This window comes from Mytilus edulis, chromosome 1, assembly GCF_963676685.1.
Source record: "Mytilus edulis chromosome 1, xbMytEdul2.2, whole genome shotgun sequence".
Classification (NCBI taxonomy): Eukaryota; Metazoa; Mollusca; class Bivalvia; order Mytilida; family Mytilidae; genus Mytilus; species Mytilus edulis.
The window spans coordinates 301,548-319,265 of record NC_092344.1 but is presented as its reverse complement, the minus strand read 5'-3'; the positions used below and the strand labels follow the sequence as shown (position 1 = coordinate 319,265).

General features: G+C 32.3%; 1 protein-coding gene across 9 annotated transcripts in view; it reads left to right on the top strand.

Annotated features, from left to right (window-relative positions):
- Window positions 1-17,718, top strand: part of LOC139520827 (muscle calcium channel subunit alpha-1-like) — a 146,746-nt gene that overhangs the window by 30,740 nt on the left and 98,288 nt on the right. For all 9 annotated transcript variants that reach the window (XM_071313853.1, XM_071313844.1, XM_071313810.1 and 6 more), the window contains exons 2-3: window positions 10,906-11,209; window positions 12,216-12,321. In XM_071313853.1, the coding sequence (XP_071169954.1) occupies window positions 11,085-11,209; window positions 12,216-12,321 (231 nt within the window). In that variant the 5' untranslated portion in view covers window positions 10,906-11,084. The remainder of the gene's footprint in view (window positions 1-10,905; window positions 11,210-12,215; window positions 12,322-17,718) is intronic.

The following is a 17,718-nucleotide window of genomic DNA, read 5'->3' as shown; positions in this document are numbered from 1 at the left end:
ACAAAACATTATCATATGCTGTGGTGGCTGCAAGCATTTATACACAAAACATTATAATATGCTATGGTGGCTGCAAGCATTTATACACAAAACATAATATGCTATGGTGGCTGCAAGCATTTATACACAAAACATTATCATATGCTATGGTGGCTGCAAGCATTTATACACAAAACATAATATGCTATGGTGGCTGCAAGCATTTATACACAAAACATCATATGCTATGGTGGCTGCAAGCATTTATACACCAAACATTATCCTATGTTATGGTGGCTGCAAGCATTTATACACAAAACATTACAATATGCTATGGTGGCTGCAAGCATTTATACACAAAACATTATCCTATGCTATGGTGGCTGCAAGCATTTATACACCAAACATTATAATATGCTATGGTGGCTGCAAGCATTTATACACAAAACATTATCATATGCTATGGTGGCTGCAAGCATTTATACACAAAACATTATCATATGCTATGGTGGCTGCAAGCATTTATACACAAAACATTATCATATGCTATGGTGGCTGCTGCGAAGCCTTAATACGCAAAACAATATGCTTTGATAAAGTTATTGAAAAGGGGGAAATATGTATGAGATTAGGGACAAGGTGAAAGATGACGATAGAAGAATCAAGTAGTTTTATGAAGATTCCAAAGAAATAGGTTTTGAGGTGGTAAAATTGAAAGTGTTCAGTGAATGTACCCAATTTGTCACAATTTCTCAAAGTATTTGTCTGAAAGTAAATTATTGAAAAGCCCACTAACAAAATATATACCTACCATATTATAATATACATGAAAATATACTTCTGTTTGTCATATTTAAAATGTTGTTACCAATAGTGGTCCATGTAAATACCAACTACAAGGTTATATTATATAAAGTAAAACCATGCACCATAAACCTATATACAAATGTATTCATGTAAATGCATGAAGTATTTGCCACTGAATGCTTATAGCAACCAACAATCAATCAATTGAACTGATTGCTATATTTTGAGTAATTTTGTGGTTCAGTCCCCTAGTACATTTGTGTATATCTTTTGATTGCTTATGTATATCTACTCTGTTTCTCCTTTTATTCATTGGTTTTCTACTATTTTTATATTTTATATATATATATATAATACATATTCTAGTGAGTCTTCAGAAGTGTCAGAATTAGAGAGATTCCTAAATCAATGGAAATGAAATAATGATCGACCAATGATCAACCAATGAGATGGCTAACCACAAAAAAACATAAATACCAATTCCTAATAATGTCAAATCACACATAATAAAGGCTGCATTTTTGTGGTGATTAAAATTATATGATATGAAATGACAGGGAAAGCAATGAATTTTAAAAATGTCTGATCCTTGGCTTCTGGTATATATGTTGTACACGTATATAAATTCAATCATCATTTTGTTAAACATATTAAAAAGTCTGATTCTTCTTGTTAAATGTTAAATCAATAATCACACTTTGTAAAAAAATATCTAGAATATATATATACGGTAGGTGACAAATAAGTCAACCATATTTTACTGAGAATAAACAAGTGGTTAAAGTGCAAAAAAACAAGACCATTTAAAGATGTATTCTTCCGATGTTTCAGTCTCAGTAATTATTTCCTAAAACAAGTGGAAATGAATATAAAAATATTATAATCAAACTAAATTCTGTGAAATATATTTTTCATAACGTATTAAGTTAATAAACCACCATTTTTTAGTTATTAAAATGATAAGCATTGCATTATGAATAGTTTTGTTTAATAGTAGGTAATTCTAAATTAACTCTTGTCCTGAATTTGGATGAAATATTTATATTTTCACCTTAACAAAACATAACCCAGTTGATCATTTGCTCTCTTAATGCTTTCATGTATAGCACAGATCCTTTTCATTTGGCATTAACAAGATCTGGTCCTGAATATGCATTTGAATTGCCAGTCTTGATGTAAATTAGCCATCCATCACTCTCTCTCTAAATACAATGTACATGTAGCCAAAAGTTAAATCTGGAGTATTTCAGCTGATTCTTAATATGTCAGTTGAATTATGAGAAGCATTAAAAAAATCAGTCTAAAAGTTCATAGAAATTATATAAGTAAATTGGTTGATTGTAAGGATATGCAGTCACTACATGTACATGTATTGTTTAAATTGGTTTATTGTTGAGATAATATAGACCAGACATTCTCATTATATTTACCAGTATACATTCTTTACAGCATAGTCATTAGCCAGAAAAACACAGTCAAAGCTTTTTTACCTCACCAATTTTCTTTGTTGTGAATGACTTCTTCAAAAAGCAAAATAAGAGATAAAAGGCTTATACCAGAAATTCATTTAAAACATATTTTAGTAGTAAGCTGTGTTATACAGATTTGTTTTCTCTCTAAGACTTTAGTTATCTGTATTTCTTTGTCCTGCCAGCTGAGTTATGGGCCTTGGACTAGTTATCTGTATTTCTTTGTCCTGCCAGCTGAGTTATGGGCCTTGGACTAGTTATCTGTATTTCTTTGTCCTGCCAGCTGAGTTATGGGCCTTGGACTAGTTATCTGTATTTCTTTGTCCTGCTAGCTGAGTTATGGGCCTTGGATTAGTTATCTGTATTTCTTTGTCCTGCCAGCTGAGTTATGGGCCTTGGACTAGTTATCTGTATTTCTTTGTCCTGCCAGCTGAGTTATGGGCCTTGGACTAGTTATCTGTATTTCTTTGTCCTGCCAGCTGAGTTATGGGCCTTGGACTAGTTATCTGTATTTCTTTGTCCTGCTAGCTGAGTTATGGGCCTTGGACTAGTTATCTGTATTTCTTTGTCCTGCCAGCTGAGTTATGGGCCTTGGACTTGATCCATATTCATTTTCTGTAAGTTGCAGATACTTGTCTCTTACCACATCTTATCAATTTTATTAGCAGTGAACATGGCAAAGAAGCTGCAAATACTATGTGTACCATACATGTATATATTGTAGAATTTAACTATTGCCATTTTTGCCCTGGCCTTAATGTATTATAACTAAATATTCTGTGTAAAATTTGCTGGTTTTTTGCCCTGGCCTTAATGTTTTGTAACTAAACTAAATATTCTGTGTATTAATTAAATTTGCTTGTTTTTTTGCTCTGACCTTAGCAATTTTATATATACTAAATTTGTTTGATTTTTGCCCTGGCCTTAAATGTATTGTACAGTAACTAAATATTCCGTGTAATAAATTTGCTTGTTTTTTTGCCCTGGCCTTAGCATTTTCTTCATCTTACACCAAAGTTGTAAAAAGTGACAAAAAAATAATTGAAATGTTGATTTGAGCAATAAGAACATCTTATTGATCCGATTAGCTTCTGGACAAGTACATCAATCATTGGTTAACTCTACCAATTGACATTATAAACAATACGCTGTTTTTGTCCAGAAAAAAACTGGGTGTAGATGATAAAAGACACGAGATGTGACATGTAAGGATAAATCTTTGAAGTTCTCCCGAATTTGATTAAATGAGACAAGTGAAAACAAGAATTATCTCTGAATTTGTCATACATTTGAGTGATAAACAGATTGTCAAATTACTATAGGAGTGTCCAGTTGTTCCTTGGACAGTTTTCTGCAGCGAGTAATAGGTCTTTAATAATTTAATCAATATGTAGGCATTTTTTTCACTTACCCAAATAATTCTAATTGCAATTGGGCATCAACATCTGAGAGAAGTTGTATTTTGTAACAAGAGCTTAAAATTGGTCAACATTAATAAACCGTCTGGTTTAAGAACTGTAGGAAAGCAGGCTATTAATACTTAGTCTCCATTAAATTATGGGGTCAGTCTCCCTCCTGTTAACAGGTTTGTACTGTAAAATGGTGGACAGTCTCCCATCTCAGGATTGCACTGTAAAATGGTGGACAGTCTCCCATCTCAGGATTGCACTGTAAAATGGTGGTCAATTTAATCTGCTCATACGGCATTTCGTATAAAGATAAGATGGTGTGTATTTCACAACCAATTACTGTATAAAGGAGTAGGTCCGGTAAGGGCCGATTTTGGCCTCAAATTTCAGGTTCATATAACAAATGATGTTGGACATTTTTTAAACACGTAAATGTGTATTTCAATTGATTCAATTAGTTTATGTGAAAGATTTTAACTGATTTAGTATTTAAAAGCGCTCCGATTCAAGCTTAAAATATATGTAAAATCTATCAAATATATGCCAAAAAACGTCACTTTTCAGATGGTTTTTAAAGCAATTGCTTTTATGCCGTCGCGTATGGCCATCTTTGTGACCCAGATCAGAGACTCCGCCCAGATCAAGCCATAGTATTTTGTTAAACAGGCTCCTGGTCAGTCATTCTTTAACACATATGTATGTTTTCTAATGCAATACATAGCTTGAAACTTTAAAAAAAAGTTAGTGGATTTAAGAAGTTTCAGAATATGTTCTTGTAGATGTATTTTTGTATTTAAAGGGTCAACCGTTTGACTATCAAATAACATAGAAGTCCGAGTGAAAAAAAGTACATTTTTATAAATGCGATTCCGTTTTCCGCCGTTCGTACGATGTTTCAACAAAATATGGATTCATTTCTGTTGTTGATTTAGTATTGAAAATTTAACTGAATTATCTCCCAATAAATACGTTTTTTTATGTTTAATTTGTGTTTCTTTAAGAGGTCAGGTGCTCTTGTTCATTCATAAAATTATCGTTCATTCATACATTTATCGTAAAATCAAAATCACTACACAGGTTAATGCGTAGTGTCAAATTATTACCTGTAATCTAAAAATAGACAAACTTTATTTGCGCAAATAATTTAGCGGAACGAAACCCTTGTTGAAAACACATAACAATAAGTTCGTTTTCCTTTTCTGTCAAAACTCCGTAATATTTATCGATCACCTTACTAATGAAATGGACCCGTCCAAACGTAGTAGATGCCAAGTCGGTCCAGATGAAGAGATATTTACAATTTGGAATTTTCTAGTTTATCAATACATAGATTGAAAAAAAGTACGTCTTTTTAAATATCATGATCAAAACTGGGTTTGCATAACAAATGTCAGATGAAACCATTATCCTCGTCTTTTCAGTGAACAAGTCTACTACGTTTGTTGACACTCGACGGTCCACCGTGTTAGCAATTTTATTTCACATGTTTTCGAAATATTGAAGATCATTTTTCGCAATGTTTCCTGAATATTGATAAATATCAAAGCAACGTAGAGCTGTTTGTTCTTGTTCGTATAATAAAATTGAGAATGGAAATGGGGAATTTGTCAAAGAGACAACAACCCGACCATAGAAAAACATACAACAGCAGAATTAAGGTCACCAACAGGTCTTCAATGCAGCGAAAAATTCCCGCACCCAGAGGCGTCCTTCAGCTGGCCCCTATACAATATATATACTAGTTCAGTGATAACGATTTAATGTCATGTTTGTCTGTGGTGACCCCCCCTTTTCGGGATTGCATGAGTATTGTAGTTATCTCGTACCCACATGCACTTGTTTCTATCCATAGGAAGGTCGACTATCCATATAAAACTATTTATATGGATAATCGACCTTCCTATGGATAGAAACAAGTGCCTGTGCTCGTACCGCATCAGAAGGACACATATCAACTGAGCAATAATGTTTGGAACTTAGTTTTAAAAATGATGACAAAGTAACATTATGAAAATATTTTTATTAAGCTGAAATATACATTTATTCTTTACATGTTTATGTCTTGTAAGATATTTTATTTCTTTCCCGTTTTTTAACATTTGCGTCTGGAAAGTTCAAATGTTTTAACTTAATCATTTGTGTTAATGGTTAAATATAAATTAATAATGAAAATTGTTAAAATTAAATCAATAAAGGAAATTTTTGCCAAGGAAGTTACAAACACTACCAGGAGATAATCCATGATGATTTCTTTTTGAGTTATATGTTTCAGCACATGTATATTTGACCCCAACTTTAGCCTGGTAAACGTGTTGTCTCCTTGTGAAATATAAAACATATTAAAAATGACTTTCTGCTAAAGTCTTTTATTTATATAAAGTTAAAACCTTCTTACTTTTAACTAGACAACACTCATGTCAGGTTTAATTCTTGTATATATGTGGATGAAAAATAAAAGTCCCCAAACATTAACATGGCAGCAATTGCTTTTACAGCCTTTAAGGCTTTGATTGTCAAATATGAAAGTGGCCGCATCCATGTTCATCCTCAACCTTTATATATGTTATGTATTATCATCAAATACAACTGAACTTACATTTCAATATTATGAATGAACACGAATGCAGCCACTTTTATTTTAAGACGGAAACCGTCTTAAATTTTACTAAAATGCTAAAATTGTTAAGATTTCAGTAATAGCATGACTTAATGATGCTAGTACCCGATATATGTGCATTGCATTGTCAAAAACAGCCTATATTTATGTAGAAGAAGCAGTCTACTTTCCAGTATATAGCTAAAAGATTACATTTTCACAATTTTGTAAAACTGCTATATTTTGGGGCCAAAAAGGGGTCTTACTGAACCTACTCCTTTGCTCAAGTGACCAAAATTTGTTAAAATACATTTTCCAACCTGTTTGATCTGAAGATAGTGTCTAGATTTGAGACTCATTAACACTAGACACTAAAATATGTGACCTTTACTGAAGTGACCACCATCATGTAACCATGCAATCTTGACCACCATTTTACAGTGCAATCTTGTCAGCAGATTCAATGCATGCACACTGACGCCCTGGGGACGGCATTTTACAGTACAATCCTAGAGTAGTGTTAGCTGTTTATTGGGACCAGTATTTTTTCAAGACACCAGCATTTTACCATTTAAATATTTCCTTTACAAAACAATAGAGGGATGTAGTGAGTGTAGGAATTAAAATACTTTTTAAATATCAAAACAGTGAATTAGACAGTTTTGGCTCTTGGCTTTGGTTTTGATTTTAATACTTCCAAATGTTCATGTTTTGTTTCCTGAGCTTACAAGAATGTAGGATATTTTATAAAAACAAATTGTGCACACTTTAATGAGAAGTGTATTGACTACTTTTATGATGCACCAGACTGTTGACAAGAATGCAGAAAGATTGACACAAATTCTATCTATTGATTGGTTGAATTCAGGTCATATTGATTACATGGACAGGCCTGGTTAACTCACCAATATCTTAAGGATTAAACAGATTATTAGATTAAGAAGCTACCAGGTCATGTAAATAGATTATCATATATTTACACAATATCCATACATAACACCATAAGCAAATAAACATATATTTCAATCGAATCACATCAGTTGCTGAAAATCTGTAGAACCAGATTTCTAGGAAATGCCAGATATTTATTGAAGTATCTTGAGGCCATACAAAATGGTCAATTTGATTTGACTTCCAATGATTTTTAAGCATTGCCGGTTAATTATTCTCATTCTATCATCAGAATACAGGTTTTATGTTGCCCTCTCCACATCTTTTATTAACTTTCATTGTTAAGGCCCATTTTAAACTGGATTTCAACCAGAGTATTACACTAGTTTGGATTTTTTTGTACCAATCTGGGTTATCATCAAGGGGTTGGTTCATAAGAGTTATTGCAATGTTTCTATTAGGATGGTTAAGCAATTTATTTAGAGTGAATCTGAGATGGCTGATGACATTTTTAAAGATGGTATTTACTTAATATACATTGATCTAGCTGTTGAGCTATTATTCTTTACTTGTCTGGGAAAAACTCTGTGGCTTGATTAATACTGGGCATCACTTAACCAGAAATGAAAGAGTTAAAGCTTGAGTCAAGTTTGTATTGTTAGACATGTCACACAGTCTGAGTAATACATAATGCTGTCTTAAAACAAAAGGATTGTTGTCTGTGATTAAAATAGCATCAGTTTTGTAAGAGTGGGTGTTGATATTTTTAATATTAATAACCCATGTTTTTTTCCTTACACCTGCTGCACCGAGTTAAGATTCATTAGACAGTAATTGATATTTTGACGGTTTCTGGTGTTTCTTCAGTATGTACTCAATGGCTGGTAAAGTTATTTTGTTATTCTATCAGTATTGATGATCAACTTTCAATCGTTTTTTAGTCATAGAAAAGGGTGTGCATAAGTGTATTGTGTTTTGTGATCTGGTGTTGTTTGGTACCTAGTTACTGTCTCATTCATGTTCTCCATACACATCTCTTATTCAGATTGACTGGGCAGTCTGAGTAATAGAAGGTTGATCCTCCACAATCAATCAATCCAGTTGACACATCTATAATTCCTTTTTGTTTATAATATAACTTACATGGGTCCCCATCATGTTGGATTTAAATTGGAGAATTATTAAAGTCTGCATTTTAAACTGGAATTAAAGAATGAATAGATATAGGAAGTTGTGGTGTGAGTGCCGATGAGACAACTCTCCATCCAAATAACAATTTGTAAAAGTAAACTGTTATAGGTCAATGTACGGCCTTCAACACAGAGCCTTGGCTCACACCGAAGTACATTTTGGGGACAAGTCAAATTTACATTTGTCATTTAGGGTGTTTTTATAGCTGGCTATGTGGTATGGGTTTTACTCATTGTTCAAGGCCACACACAGTGACCTATAGTTATATATAGCTATAATTTCTGTGTCATTTGGTCTCTTGTTAAGAGTTGTCTAGATGGAAATCATACCACATCTTCTTTTTTTTTTAATAAATAATCAAGATTTTTCTGTATTTTACCCATGAAAATACATAATTTTAAAACCTTAAGTGCAATATTTGATTATTTATGTACATATATGTAAATTTGAATCTGGAAATCAGAGATACTCTGAGCATAGATGAGGGTGGTAAAGGGTTATTTTCGTGCAACGTGATCGCTGTTTTTTATTTCACGTTCAACATGTTTTTACTTTTTTATTTGACGTTCAGTCGTGCAAGACGGGTGCCTCGTTCAACGTGTTCTGCTTATTTAATTTTACGTGCATCGTGATTTTCAAAGGATTATTTTGCGTGCTCGGTATTTTTCAAATAAAATTCAAACACTTGGCAGGGATCTTCAAGAAATACTTTTTTAAACGCCGTAAACCAATTATAACATTAATGTGTATACTAAATCGGGAAAAATCAAGTAAAACAAAGAGTTAATATATACATGAAGACAGTGATTCAGTCATAAAAGGTTCACATAAAAGTATTTATTTTTCGTGCAACGTTCATTACAGAAATTATTTCACGTTCAACGTGAAATTATGTCTTATTTCACGTTTTTTTCGTGCAAGCAACCCCCCTTTACCACCCTCATAGATGTTGAGCATATTTGATTTTGTAGACAATTTTACCCTGAATCTTTCTTTTAAAACCCTAACCTGAATAATGTCAGTGTTATATTCCGCCCATCTTAGTCTAATCTCTGATCTATTTCTAATCTCTGATTGATACATTTACCATGATAAGCCTCTATAGGCTTTAAGGCTGCTAGAGGGTGCAGAATTATTTGAGTTACCTTTGAAACCCAGGCTTAAACAAGGGCTCTATATCACATTGTTCTTAATTGGCCTAATGTTTGTGGTATATAACTGATTTTTAAAAGTGACTTTTTTTTTAATAATTATTCAATGTATGATGCTTTATTTAATTTTTTATGTGGAGATGATTTCTACACAACTTTCAGTCTTTTAGACTTTATATCTATTTACTCTCAATTTTTAAAGTGACTTTTTCTTTTTAATAATTATTCAATGTATGATGCTTTATTTAATTTTTTTATGAGGAGATGATTTCTACACAACTTTCAGTCTTTTAGACTTTATATCTATTTACTCTCAATTTTTATTCAGTTATGACTGAATCTTTAAAGATTTTTAATCTTTGCTGATTACCAGAAATCAAATAATTTTTCATGAATTTTATATTTCCCATAAAATCTTATTTATTGAGTAGTTCATTGTGTGGTGATCTTTGTAATTCATCAATATGGACATTAGGTTGATTTCTATTGTGTCTACTTGAGGGGCTACATCTGTCAGCCACATCCCTGTCTGATAATTGGAACCAGATTGTCTATTTAGCATGTTACACAGTGAGATACATCATTAGTGTGTCATGTGTGTAATCAATACTCATATATTGATGTTTGTATTGTCATTAGTGCTATATCAAGATGTGTTCATTAGGTCTTTTATAAAATGTATGTAATCAAGGACAATATGAGGGGGTGGATCAAATCCGCTCTAAATTGGCTAATATTAATTATATAAAGTTAGTAGAGCTCTGGAAATTGTCATATAAAATGTATATATATAAGACATTATTTACTAATCTGACATTTGCCAACAAAACCTTACATACACTAGCTAGCTGAGCTATATTGTACAATATAACATAGAAAAAGTCATTGACACTCAATACAGTTTTAAAATATAATGGGAAGATGTAAAATGTATATATATTAATTTCTAACAAAAAAGAATTGAGTTTGTGTGTTGTACCAGTCACCGATCTTGATGATACATGTACATGTAATGTAGACAAATGATTAGGTTATTATATACTGTAATCAAAACTACCAATCTGATCTACTTCACTAATTAGTTGATACTATATAATTATTATCATACTTCACAAAAGTATATTAATCAGTGTAATAAGTTTCATTTGACCTCCATTACACTCTGAAGGACCTTGAAATGACAACATTTGGTAAGCTCTGCAACATGTATTTTATTTAGTAAATTTTAAGTGGTAGATCCAGAATACTGCTCCTTCTGGTCACTGAAACAAACACACAAACACCTAGCTGTAGTTATACTGTTTAAATCCTTGAAATGTTCTGGAAAGAAGACATTCGTATGATTCAAACGTGTTATAAACCAAATAATATATAGATAACTTTCAGCTATAAGATATATGTTTTTTTTTCAGGAGAAAATTATGATAGGATCGGGGAGAGCCCTCCAGGAAAGGACTTGCCTTCCAACCAGACTGGTGAAAAGTCTGGTGGGCAGGACGGAGGATCGTCACCAAACTCTCCAGAAAAAGGTCCCGCTAAGCCTCTCAGTACGGCGTGGGAAACAGCAATAGGTGCTGCCACAGCATCAACAATGACACGAAAACGTGCTAATGCACGGAAACAACAAACTCAAAATGTGCGACCACAAAGAGCTTTATTTTGTTTGACGTTAAATAATTCTATGAGGAAACTATGTATTCGTGTAGTAGAATGGAGATATCCTTTATAATATAATGCATTCAAGGAGGAAATTCTGTTATAACCATTTAATTATTTTGAAATGGATTTTTTTATACATAAAAATGTAGTTCAGATGATTTTCTGTACGTAAGTATGTGATAAGGGAATATGCATTTATTGATTGTTGTGTTTCCTGTTATCTTTTAGGTTCAAAGAGATAAAATCTTTAAATAGTGAAGATCATCAATATATTTGTGCAATGTGTAGGGGACATATTATGGTATACTGCTGTCCTTCTGTCTGTCCGTCTGTCACCAACATGTCCGACAATCTCAAGATTTTTTAACCGATTTCAATCAAACTTTGTTAACTTCTATTACATGTATTAATATCAGCTCTCTATCAATTTCATAAATTTCAAATTTTCTTTTTCCAAGTTTAAGTTTGAGCATATTACATGGAATTCTGGTGACTGGTTTATATAGATATTAAAATAAGCTCTTTTTAGTTTTTTTTTTTTTAATAAAATTCTGGTATGGTTTTGAGGAGTTAACGAACTGTATTTGATAAAATAGTAACAGGTGTATCATGTATTCATGGCACAGCTCTTTTATATTACATTTGTCCTGCAGACTCTTCCTGTTTGCTGATAATAAAACTTGTTTGTAGGTAATATTTACTTAAGTCTGGCATTTAATTATTTTAGACTTCCGTAGCTCTGTCAAACTTTCATACAATGTTATGAAACTTGGATAGATTTGCTTATTTAAGGCCATGATTATAGAAATTTTTTAACTTTAAAATTTGGCAGAAAACTCTGATACATGTCCTTTTTGGATTGTTTGCTATGACCATACTGTACAGTCTGTACTGTTAATCTGATTCAACTGTTTTTCTTGAGATATTAAATTAAAAAAAAAAAGTTTTTACTATTGTACCGCTATGACCTTTGTGAACTAAAATCCTCTTATACCGTACACCCCACAACTCTCATTTACAATTGTTTATATATGTATAATTTGTTTTCCTTAATGATATTTACGCCTTTTGAGTTTTTAATTCTGCTGACCATCTTTGCCAACTGTATAGCACTGGCTATTTATACTCCGTATCCAAAGGGAGACTCAAATACAATCAACCAAGCTTTGGTAAGTATTATTTTTAGATGATATGTAAGCTTGGCTAGTAATCGATTATTCAGAGTAATCTCCAACTCAATATCATGATGACTATATTAATTGTTTAAAATTTTGTAATCAAACTTTCAAAACTGGAGTCTGAGGTTTTTCCCAACTTATGATAATAACATTGGAGGAAAAAGCTGTATGCATTTTTTTTCTTCCCAAGAAATATAGGACTATGGACTTTTTTAAAGGTAACTGCAGAAAATATTCAACATAAGATCTTGTAGCTGAGATATTAGATTCATTTGAAGATAATGAAGGTATCTACTAGAAAATTTGGTGACATTTCAAGATTTGTAAAATATATCTTTTTTATAATCCTATCCATGTTATCACTTGAGTATAAGGTCTTCATATGTCATGGCAGTTTCTTAAAAAAATTATGCCAGCAGGCCACTATTAGTTCTTCTCTTTTGTATGGACAGATTGTGTCATGATGTATAAAGAAACTGTAATTTATACAAGCAAACAGCTTTGATAAAGTATTGAAAATTGAATGTATTTAGCTAAAGCATATAGCGATGAACTGTTTATTTGTTAATTCTTAGTGCTTCTGCTGCTAATATTTCCTCTATTTGTATGGCCTCAATGATAAACCTAAGCTGAATCAATCATGGTGAAATAAGGTTTACAAACATCCTGATCTAAACTCATTGATTGAGTCTAATCAAATTCTCAATTAAAAGAAATTCATCAATGTGAGGGATCAAGTTTAAACATACGTGTTTGTTCACTCCGTTATAATCATCACCTGGTTGTTTGTTCTAAGAACTTTCTGTAACAGAGTTGTCTTTGGTTTGTGTACATAAGACAGATTTTGGAATGTTTTGGAAACTTTACAAGATTGAGCCATTTACATTGTGATAAACACCCTTGGCATATGTTTCTTAAAACCTTTCATTCATACAGAAGTTAGTCATTATTATCCACTGGGCAATACAGAAACTATGTTGGTAAATTCCTACTTACAAACATTAGGCAACACAAGTAAAGCAGGACTTTCCCTTATGTAGTAAATGTAAGCTTGAAAACTTCCCAAAACAGTTATATTTAGTTTATGGTAGGAACATAACAGCAAGTCTTGCAATGAATGATCAATCGGACTCTTCACAATTATTTTTTTGTCGCACTAATTGGCTTTACACAGTTTTCTCATCTGGTTATGACCCAGTCATCACTTTATGCTGCAAATAAGATGCTTCTTATCACTATGATCATCATGTTCACTATCCTCAAGGTTTTTTACAAAATGGCAAGATACTCTTTTGTAACTTTCTTTGGTGCTCATAATCTGCACTAAGATGTCCTTTTATAAATATTTTAATAATTTATATATATATGGTTCACTATATAGCTACTTGAGCTTGATTGTTTCAATGGAATTTGGGATTGAAATAGGAACATGACCCATCCATTGTTATTCAGCCTGGATCATTGTACTTACAACGGTCACTATCACACCTCTGAATCTTAACTGATATAACATTGCTCATCCCTATATTTGTTTGTCAGAAGCTGTTGATTAAGCTTCACAGTTATGTTTTTCAGTTTTGCATTTTCACAGTTTGTTCGAACATAATAAACATGATAAACATGTGTTCTTGCAAAAATTAACAGGTTTTACTAGAAATGTACTCATTAAGCACTACATGTGTATGTTTTTCCATTGAGTACCACATATATGCAAAGGTTTGCGAGGCCCCTTTACTATACTCTTTATAATACATGTTTAGGAGTTACTAGGATTACTCAACGAGTACCACATATGTTTTTTTTATGTCCCATTAAAACGTTTTTGAAAAACATCTGTAATTATTCAGCTTATCATGTGTAAAAAATTTCTATGACTACTCTTTTAAGTTACACATTTGTGAGTTTTTGCTAGGACTGTACTCTTAAGTTACACATTTGTGAGTTTTTGCTAGGACTGTACTCTTTTAAGTTACACATTTGTGAGTTTTTGCCAGGACTGTACTCTTTTAAGTTACACATTTGTGAGTTTTTGCTATGACTGTATTAAACATACTCTTTTAAGTTACACATTTGTGAGTTTTTGCTAGGACTGTACTCTTTTAAGTTACACATTTGTGAGTTTTTGCTAGGACTGTACTCTTTTAAGTTACACATTTGTGAGTTTTTGCTAGGACTGTACTCTTTTAAGTTACACATTTGTGAGTTTTTGCTAGGACTACTCTTTTAAGTTACACATTTGTGAGTTTTTGCTAGGACTGTACTCTTTTAAGTTACACATTTGTGAGTTTTTGCCAGGACTGTACTCTTTTAAGTTACACATTTGTTAGTTTTTGCTATGACTGTATTAAACATACTCTTTTAAGTTACACATTTGTGAGTTTTTGCTAGGACTGTACTCTTTTAAGTTACACATTTGTGAGTTTTTGCTAGGACTGTACTCTTTTAAGTTACACATTTGTGAGTTTTTGCTAGGACTGTACTCTTTTAAGTTACACATTTGTGAGTTTTTGCTAGGACTACTCTTTTAAGTTACACATTTGTGAGTTTTTGCTAGGACTGTACTTATTGAGTATCCTATGTCTAATGTTTTACAAGTAATAATGTCAGATTATTTTTGTTTTGTCCTTCAGGTCTAAATATATTTTTTACATAAGTTGAATTTTCACAGTTCAGCCAATATAAATATGAACTTTAGTTGTCCATCAGTAATCTTCAAAGGTCACCTTACATGTGCTTTTGAAATTGATGACATGTAAAATGTCACATTTAATTATCATCTGTCCAGACAAGTTTTAACTGATGTTTAAACCACATTAAAAAATGACCAATTGTAGTCTGTTATATTCCGAGGTTTATATTGATTTATTATGTATTTTGTTCTATGGGTCTTGGCATCAGATCACACAACTGTTTCTGTGGACTCTTCATAGTCTATATATATATAGATAGATCTGTATCTACTTGATAACACTTCAAGATCCTGTGTTTTTATTTCCACTTCTTTTGCAGGGTTTCATCTAGTAACCTATCCTGCTTTTTGTGGTCCCTCCTTGCCAAGGTCATTCATTGTCAAGTGAAACATACAGTGAGAAAGCTGCACTGGTGGTCTTACAAATAATATCTATTCCCCTGTTTGTATTTTAACCATAAATAATATCTATTCCCCTGTTTATATTTTTACCATATTTTGTAGAGTAATGTCTTGCCTTTACCAATGGTTATTGTCAATGGTCATCTAATTAAGCCATTATTGTCATTGTTTGTGACAATAGTCCTATGATAACCATCCATACACAAGGGATATTTGAAGTGGTCAGTGTTTATTAGGAGTGATTGATACATTCTGTTAATTATTGATTAGAAGTCATTGATCTCTTGCCTGATGGACAGACTTAGCTGACGTAATCAATCTATATCAAAATTATAAACCATTGACGTAAGTGTCATAGTATGGACAAGATTCAATATTATCCTGCAGTTAGTTAAAATAACATGCTTACAAGTAGATTCCATTTACTGAGATTTTTATAACATGAGGGTAAATTAGCATACTTGCTTAAATTCACATCCATCAAAATCAAACACAATACCATTTCTCTAATTTTTTTTGATAAATTTGACATCCCCCGTTAGCTTGTTATTCATATTTTAAGGAAAAATTTCTCTCAGTTTTAAGAGTCGACTTTTATTGTCAGTTAATTTTACTTTTATCTTGGGATACTTTGTCTGCTGATATATGACCATACATATTAGAATATATTGTGCATATATGTTAAGATGTTAATGGCACAATACTACAGGTGCGGGAATTTCTCGTTGCATTGAAGACGGGTTGGTGAGATTCTGCTGTTGTCTGCTCTATGGTCGGGTTGTTGTCTCTTTGGCACATTCCCTATTTTCATTCTCAATTTTAAGAGATGTCCTTAATTCTAGAAATACCAATTATTGTTTGATTTTGAGGATTTTCCTTTTCTGGAGTTATTGTCCTTGCTTGGTTGGGATCTGGCTATGTACATATTTATGTCATTTCTATGCAACTGTGCAACTTGGGAAATGTTCAACCAAGGCTTTTCAGTATCTGACATGTTGTGTCTGATGACAAATTTAAACTTGGGAAATGTTCAACCAAGGCTTTTCAGTATCTGACATGTTGTGTCTGATGACAAACTTGTGAAATGTTCAACCAAGGCTTTTCAGTATCTGACATGTTGTTTCTGATGACAAAATAAAGGTGATTATTATATAATTGATATAATGGCACTTTTCACTTTTGTCTTGTTAATTAGAAATGGTCTTTGATTGATATGAAAATGGCTTTTTATGTTAATTATGTGTAATGAATTCTTTTCTTATTTTTTACATTGACCCAAACTTTGTTTTAATGATTTTCTCTTCTGTTGTCCAGTGGTTGTATGTGGCCCTTGTTCCTTTAACAATGACACTAATAAATGTACCTGGTTTGCTGTCATTTTGTCAGTCTCTTGTATTATGCTACTCAATTTAAAATTTAATTTCAATTTGTTCTTCTTTGAACTTTAAATCAATTTGTTAACAGCTCATTTACTAAGTTTACAATAAATTATTTTAAAGAATATCCTTCCAGTAGCTAGTTTATTCTGTTTTAACCTGTATCTAATGATCTTTGTGTGTGAATACATATTGAATATTGAGGAATCCATCGTCAAGTTTTGTAAGAAAATCCATCTCCAGTCAATAAACAGTTGTATACGATTGATACCCTATTCAATGCTTCATAGACTTCTAAATATCAATTATTATTCAGTTTAAAAGTGCTGGTACAATATGTCTGGGACAATTACAGTCTTGAAATCTCAACATATGAAAGTCATCTCAATGACCTTGGAAACATATCAAAAGATAATATACAAATTAAAGTGTTGTAGAATGGTAATTCTATAATAAAAGTTTTCTTCCAAAAATTTGGTTACTTTTAACTGCTTTGAGGAGTTTAACAACATTGAATTTCAATGAGGGTCTCACACATGTTTTGTTACACTGTCTACCAATAAGGGTCTCACACACTTTTTGTTACACAGTCTACCAATGAGGGTCTAACACACTTTTTGTTACACAGTGTACCAATGAGGGTCTAACACACTTTTTGTTACACTGTCTACCAATGAGGGTCTAACACACTTTTTGTTACACTGTCTACCAATGAGGGTCTCACACACTTTTGTTACACAGTGTACCAATGAGGGTCTCACACACTTTTTGTTACACTGTCTACCAATGAGGGTCTAACACACTTTTTGTTACACTGTCTACCAATGAGGGTCTCACACACTTTTGTTACACTGTCTACCAATGAGGGTCTCACACATTTTTTGTTACACTGTCTACCAATGAGGGTCTCACACACTTTTG